The 7596-nt window shown below is 46.0% G+C and overlaps 1 protein-coding gene across 1 annotated transcript; it reads right to left on the bottom strand.

Moving 5' to 3' along the window:
- Positions 1-249: 249 nt before the first annotated feature.
- LOC119273101 (esterase PIR7B-like) lies at positions 250-2256 on the bottom strand. The gene is made up of 3 exons (XM_037554390.1): positions 1849-2256; positions 799-936; positions 250-633 (listed from the first exon to the last, which is right to left on the bottom strand). The coding sequence occupies exons 1-3, from the start codon at positions 2236-2238 to the stop codon at positions 340-342; spliced, it is 822 nt and encodes a 273-aa protein (XP_037410287.1). The 5' UTR covers positions 2239-2256; the 3' UTR covers positions 250-339.
- Between the last annotated feature and the right edge of the window lie 5340 nt (positions 2257-7596).

A 7596-nucleotide genomic window follows, 5' to 3' on the forward strand; every position in this document is an offset into this window, starting at 1 on the left:
ACATCCACACCTTCCACATAATTTCTTTATTTGAATGGTTTCCAGTAAGTAATCGCATCATGATCAGAAGCATATTTGACATATTTGTATCAAACTTACTCGCAGAAAAAAAGTATTGCTCTCTCTGTCTCGAATACTTGTCTTGCATTTGTCTAGATACACATGCATTTAAATATGTTTTAGTGTTAAATACATCCGTAGATAGACAAATCTTTAGGATGAAGGTAATACTACTTAACATCGTTTCCATTGATTTAAAAGTATCACTGAACATATTTATTTTTAGATGAAAATCGTGTACACACATACATTGATTTCCAGGGATATATATCGTACAATTTAGCAAGTATTTAAGCTGTCGGCGATCTTGACCAGAGCATCACAGAGCTCCCTAGGCCTCGAGCTCATGATGGCATGGTCAGCTCCCGCGATCTCCTCGACCTCCGTGCCGGGGCTCAACAACACCATCCAACGCTGCATCTCCTCGGTGCTGGAGCCATCAGCCTTGGCTACCACGTATACCTTCTTCACCGACCCGTAGTTGGTATCGGTGAGCAGGCTTGCATCCTTCATCACCGGATCCTCCATGAACAGGTTTCCCGGTCTCACCAACATTTTTGCCAGGGCCAGATCCTGCATCAACATTGTGAATTGAATCACATAATGGGTCTACAGAAAGTGGATAAGGCGAAGAGTTAATTGACTTAGTATATTTATTTTTGCGAATATTTGGAGAATCATGTTGTTGAGATTAGTTCATTATGGGAGATCAATAGGATGTTAAGTCGTGTTGTGCACCTCAGGTGAACTTTGCTGGTAGTACTTGCGTGCTAAGAAGTTTGGGCCCATTATCATTGCAACCCCTGCACCGTGGTTGTTATTGATTGGCAGCATCTTGCAGTCCATGAGTCCTTCCGATGATGTTCTTCGCATGAACTAATTGCATCAACACAAGATAAGTTAAACATTAGCATTAATATTGGAGTTACAGAGTCAGAGACCAACCTTTTATATTCCAACAAAAAATTGGTTCATATAACCTCCTAGAAACATTTATAATTTGATTACCTATAAAGTTTATTAGTACTCATTCCGTTCTAAATTAGTTGTCTTAGATTTGTCTAGATACATATGTATCTCAACATATTTAGATACGATTTGTCTAGATACAGATGTATCTCAACATATTTAGATACATTTTTATCTAGACAAATCTAAAATAACTAAAAATTTTTGAACACTAAAATAACTAATTGGGGATAGAGGTATTATTAGATACTTAAAAAATGTACATATTCATTTTGGAATACACTACCTCCATTTGATATTATTTCTCTTAAATTTTTCTACATATGGTTGTATATAGACATGTTTTAGTATTAGATACATCCATATCTAGAATTATGTAAGACAACTAATTTATGGAGGTAATATTTTCGTGGTGTTGTAATTTTATTGACTATTATATAATATACATATGTTACAACAGAAACTTGTTGTTAAAGTTATATTGGAAACATATCAAATTTTGTATATATTCGACTAAGACGAGCTTCCCGGCCTCACCAACATACGTGACTCGTACATATAGTGGATATCTTGGTCAACACTCAACAAAGATTCACCCGCAAAAAAAACACTCAACAGAGATTCTGTCGCAAATACTCCCTCCGTCTCAAAATTCTTGTCTTAGATTTGTCTAGATACGGATGTATCTAAACGTAACTAGATACATCCGTATTTAGACAAATCTAAAACAAGAATTTTGGGACGGAGGGAGTAGAAAAGAAGAAGAAAAAAGCACTCAACAGAGAATAAGAAAAAGAAAACCATAAACAATTGACATACCTCCTCGGTGGTGACGCCCATGTGCTTGCCAACGCACGGCATCCCGGCGGCTGCGAACACGGCCGCGGCGACCTTGCCGGGGAACCTCTCCATGGCTAGCGCCAAGCTGAGCCCGCCGTGGCTGTGCCCAACCAGAATCAGCCTCTCGCCGCCACCCTCTGGCGCCGCGGCCACTGCGTCAAGCAGAGGTTGGGAGTACTCCTCGAACGAGTGCACCTCATCGATTCGCGCCGGGTGAGCGCCGGACGCGGCGAGGTCGACCACCGTGACACGGTGCCCCGCTGCCTGAAGCGCCGCGACCACCTTGTACCAACACCAGGCCCCCTGGCAGAGGCCGTGCACCAGGATGAAATGGTTCATCACGCTTGTGTTGCTCTGGGTGCTCTCCATTTCTTGCGTAAGACCTGTTTGGTTTTGTGTTGGATGTTTGTTGCCGCGTACACGGCCTGATATTTATAGTGCACATTGGCGTTGATCGCACGCTTATCGGTTATCACTATCAGCTTCTGCTGCAAGAAAAATGTGACGACTTGTTTTTTGGATGCTCGTGCCATGGGTACTAAATTGCATCAGATCAACTTGATCAGCAAGATTGGTAGACGAGCCACGAGAGTTCGACTGGTGGTGACGCAACGCATATATAAACTCTATTGAAAATTGGTAAATGTTTGTAGGCGGCCGAGCCTGCGTCGTTGGATAGTTAGCGATCGTTGCGTCCGTGTTACACTACACCACCTCATCCACACGCCCAGCTAGCCGTCCCTTCTTTCTCGTTCCTTATCTCGAACGAAGACTAGGGCAACTGGCACCTCGTTTTCTTCTCCCCGCACGGTGTCTAATCTTGACTCCCCAAACTTTCTCTTTTGAGCCGCCGCCGTCGGTTTTGAAGGCCCAACCGGCCGCCCTGCTGCTGCCGGCCACCTCCGCCCAGGCAGAGGGGCCGCACGACTGTTGGTAGTCGGCCACCGCCGCCCAAGCTGGCGATGCTGACCGGTGCCCTGGGAGCTGTGCGCACCCGTGCTACAACCAGCAGGCGGCGGTGCTGGGACCAGCGCACCGCACTTTTGCGGCCAGCAAGCGATGGTGCGACAGAGGGCGAGACGTGCAGTTGTGGGGGAGCACACCCAGCCTGTTCGAGCTCCACCACTCGCCGTTTGCAACTCTACTGTAGCCGGTTGCAGTTCTGACATGACACTAGCCGGTTCCAGCTTCGCCCAAACGGATGCAGCTCCACCACTCGCAGGTTCCAGTTTTTCCCCTTGCCGGATGCAGCTCTATTCCTTGCCGGTTGTAGCTCCTCCACTGGCCGGTTCCAGCTTCGGCGTCGAGCACCCCTGTACGCTAGCGAGCTGTGCTGCGACCAGCAGCGACCGGTGCTGGAACCGGTGTTTACGGTGCTGGAACCGGTGCATGGGAAAGCTGGAACCAGAGGTCCGCCGTTCTGGCGCAAGCAAGGCTTTTTGCTGCAAGCCAGGGTGCCGTGCTGGAACCGACAATGCCCCATGCTGGGACCGGTGGCTATCTAGTGTGTGCTGTAACCGGCGGCAAAAGTGATACAAATCGATGAGACTATGTGCAGGGACCGACCGCCGGAGCTGCATCCAGTGACACAAATTGCTACATCCTGCGACTGGCGGCGGTCACCACCGGAGTTGCGGCCGTCGCACACCTGAGCTGCAAGTGTCTTTTTTTTTTTTGCTGGGATGCAAGTGCCACCACCGGAGATAAGCGTTGCCACCGAAGCTGCATTCGCAGGCAAAAGCTACTGCATGCGTGGAGCCGGCAATAAACGCAGGAGACGAAGACGGCAAGGGCGACCGGCGGCGAGGGTGGCGACCGGAGATGCTTTGAGGCCGTCAACTAGGAACCGCGTGAACCCGGAACGAGTGAACCTAGAGAACCAGGAAATCGAGTGAGCTACTCACCCTGGTTATTGGTCTGGCCCATCAGTGGGTGGCGCGCGGCCGCTCCTTCAATAAGTAGCGCCTACCACAATAGGTAGGCCCATGCAAGGCAGTTGCAGCGGAGCTTCTAGTCGATTTTTTATTTCGGTCTCCTTGACAGGTTTTTAGTTTTCAATTTCTTTGTTTTTTTATTTTTCTTAAAGCGGAGACTTCTTTTCGAATTCAGGAGCCTTTTCTCAAATTTTGTGAATTTTTTAGCGATCTTTTTTCTAAACCATAAACTATTTTTTATGAAGTTATCAATTTCATGATTTTCTATAGTTATATGAAGGCTTTTCAAATTCATGAAGTTTATCATTTTCATAGATTTTTCAAATTCATGAACTTATTCAAACTCATGGACTCTTTTTTATTCTTTTTGAACTTTTTTAAAAGTCAATGTTCAACGGTGCCATTAGTGAACAGCCGAACGGTAAACTAGGAACCGAGCGAACAAGGGAACAAGTGAACCAAGAGAGCTGCACGCCTGTCTATTGGGCCGACCTACGAGCGGGCGGCGGGCGAGCGCTCCTTCAATAACTGGCACCGATCGCAATAGGAAGGCTCATCTAAGAAAGTTCAGCGCAGAAGCTCAACCTGGTTTTGGGAAGCTTCTAGATGGTTTCTTTTTCTTTTTGTCGTCTTGGTTTCCTGGACCGTTATTTTTTTTCATTTTTTTCTTTTCATGCTCAAATGCACATCCTTTTTCAAATTCATCAACTCTTTCTCAATTTTGTGGGTTTTTTTTAAAAATTATCAAACTTTTTACAAATTTTGTGACCTATTTTTTGAATTTCATGAAGAAATCAAATCCTCAAGCTCTTAGTTATGAACATTTTTCAGTTTCATGATTTTTTTTACAATTTTATGAAGATTTTTCAAATTCATGAACTTTTTCATTTTTGTACATTTTTTCTCAAATTCCTAAACTTTTTACAAACTCACAATTTTTTTGGGTGTTTTTTCAAGTCAATGTTTAACCATGCCACTAGTGAACGTTCGACCGGTCAACTAGAAACCGAGCAAAAAAGGGAATGAGTGAACCAGGGAAACCGAGCAATCTCTCACCCCGTTTATGGGGCCGACCCACGAGAAGGGTGCCAATTAGGAGCACTCATGGCCTTCATTCTCCTTCACCTAGACTTATCGCAAAAATTGGGCCAAGTACTTGTTTTATCACTCTTCTTAGAGATTTCTTGGGTTAGTATTTCGAGGTCGGAGCCCCAAAACTTTTTTTCATTTTTTATGAGAGGAGCCCAAAAACTATTGATAGGCGGAGAGGCTCGCCCAGCTGCACTCATCGCCCCAACCAGCTGGAAAAAAGATTCGAGGCTTGCACCAACTAGGTCTCCTAGGATAGGGTGTGGTCCACGGCTTCTCCCGTCATACACTTCTTTGCACCAATGTCAAGTTCATGCCTAGAAGATAGTCGCAACAAAGAATTCAGGTAACTAGGGGCATCTCTGGACGACCCCTTATCCATTAGAGGAGTAAATGGCTGAGTATCTTTAGAGGAGTGAAATTACTCCTGTAAAGGTGGGTGACCCTTGCCGATCCCCTACATTTGGAGTAGTAATTTTTATGTCAACTTTTTTAGCATAGCCGACTTGTACTTCAAACAATTGCAGATTATATGATCAGATCATTCGAATATTTTGAAATAAACATGCATAACATATAAACTGTTAATAAGCATATGGTTTCACGGATTGAGATATTCAAATTTAAACATGCATAGTTCATCGAAAAGGAACCACATCGAAAAAGGTTGATCTAAAATCAGCACAACATAGCATATTTTATGTCGCCGATCGATCCCAACCAAAGACATGCACGACCATCCTTGCCAAAGAAATTACCGCCAACATCACCACCCCCGTACACACTGGCACGGCCATCATCATCACCACCACCACCACCATCCATACGACTACCACCATCACCACCACCACTGTACACACGGCCACCGCCACCACGACCATTCCGAAGAAACACCTCCGTTTGGGTTAAGATTTCCCTATGGGTGAGCTCCCAAAATTTCTTTACGGCATCATCCATTGTGGTTGGGTTCATGAACATGATAGAACGGTCCTCGGCTTTATTTGCATTCTGACTTCAGTGGTATCGAAACCTTGCTCCTCATGAACGTACTCGATAGGGTCCTCGGACTCGAACTCGTCCCCCGGTACTACCCACAAGAAAGAGCAATCATACAATAAACAAACAAGGCATGGCAATGAACATATTCTACATACAATTCTATCATGAATGCATATGAAGAATGTTAGGAAAGGAGCTACGGTTCTACCGGAATGAGGGATACGCCAATGGGAAGGAATCGGTGGAGACAAGATGGGTATGGGCAAAATCTTGATAAACCAAGCATGCCACTGGAAAGATTGGGAGATTTCGGTTGAAATCGATATAAAGATCATCGAAAACGGATGCACGAAGCTCAAACGGTGAGCAAAACAATATGCTACGCAAACCTGTCCATAACAGCAACATGGAAATTTGGATGCAACATTTAAATATGATGCGGAACTCAAACAAGGGAACAAATGACATGGAATGATAGTACTGGTAAAGCATGGCAAAACAAGTTTACTAATCATGTTGAAATTAGTTATAGATTAGTGGGAACCAACGAGACAAACATAGGGGACGGCACTGAGCTTCACTGGGAGTTTGGCGAGGATCATGGGCGTTTCTACGTCTCGTTTTCGGATGATCAGTAGTTGCCCTAGTCGGGTTATCCGGGGATTGTAGCAGGGTGGTGTTTTCTCGTTTATCTTGTCCGTAGTCGGATTCTATATATATGTTATGGATGATTTGTATGATGATCGTCATATTTATGCTATTTTGGGGAAAGTGTATGCCTTGATCTCGTATTCTGTCTATTCTTCGGTTGTATGTATTTGTATGCTACCTTGCTAAGCAATCCAAAACAGGATTCTGCCGTGATCTCGAATTCATCACGAGATCATGATAGAGTTTCGTCTTAACAACAACAGCAGCAACAACAACAACAACAACAATAACAACAACGACAACGATGGCGGCGGCAACAGCGACGACGACGACGGCGCGGACGGCGGCGGCGACAGCGACGACGACGACGACAATCACCACCACCACCACAACTGTTGGGGAACGTAGTAATTTCAAAAAAATTCCTACGCACACACAAGATCATGGTGACGCACAGCAACGAGAGGGAAGAGTGTGTTCACGTACCCTCGCAGACCGAATGTGGAAGCGTTAGCACAACACGGTTGATGTAGTCGTACGTCTTCACGATCCGACCGATCCAAGTACCGAACGCACGGCACCTCCGAGTTCTGCACATGTTCAACTCGATGATGTCCCACGAGCTCCGATCCAACGAAGCTTCATAGGAGAGTTTCGTCAGCATGACGGCGTGGTGACGGTGATGATGATGCTACTGATGCGGGGCTTCGCCTAAGCACCGCTACGATATGATCGAGGTGGATTATGGTGGAGGGGGGCACCGCTCACGGCTAAGAGATCAATGATCAATTGTTGTGTCTATGGGGTGCCCTCCTGCCCCGTATATAAAGGAGCAAGAGGAGGAGGCGGCCGGCCAGGGAGAGGCGCGCCAAGAGGGGGAGTCCTACTCCCACTAGGAGTAGGACTCCTCCTTTTCCTAGTAGGAGTAGGAGAGGGGGAAGGAAAGGGAGAGGAGGAGAAGGAAAGAGGGGGCCGGCCCCGCTTGCCCTAAACCAATTCGGTTTGGGCCTTGGGGGGGCGCGCCCCACACCCCCCTTGCTGCCCTCTATTTCCA

This window comes from Triticum dicoccoides, chromosome 3A (genome assembly GCF_002162155.2).
Source record: "Triticum dicoccoides isolate Atlit2015 ecotype Zavitan chromosome 3A, WEW_v2.0, whole genome shotgun sequence".
NCBI lineage: Eukaryota > Viridiplantae > Streptophyta > Magnoliopsida > Poales > Poaceae > Triticum > Triticum dicoccoides.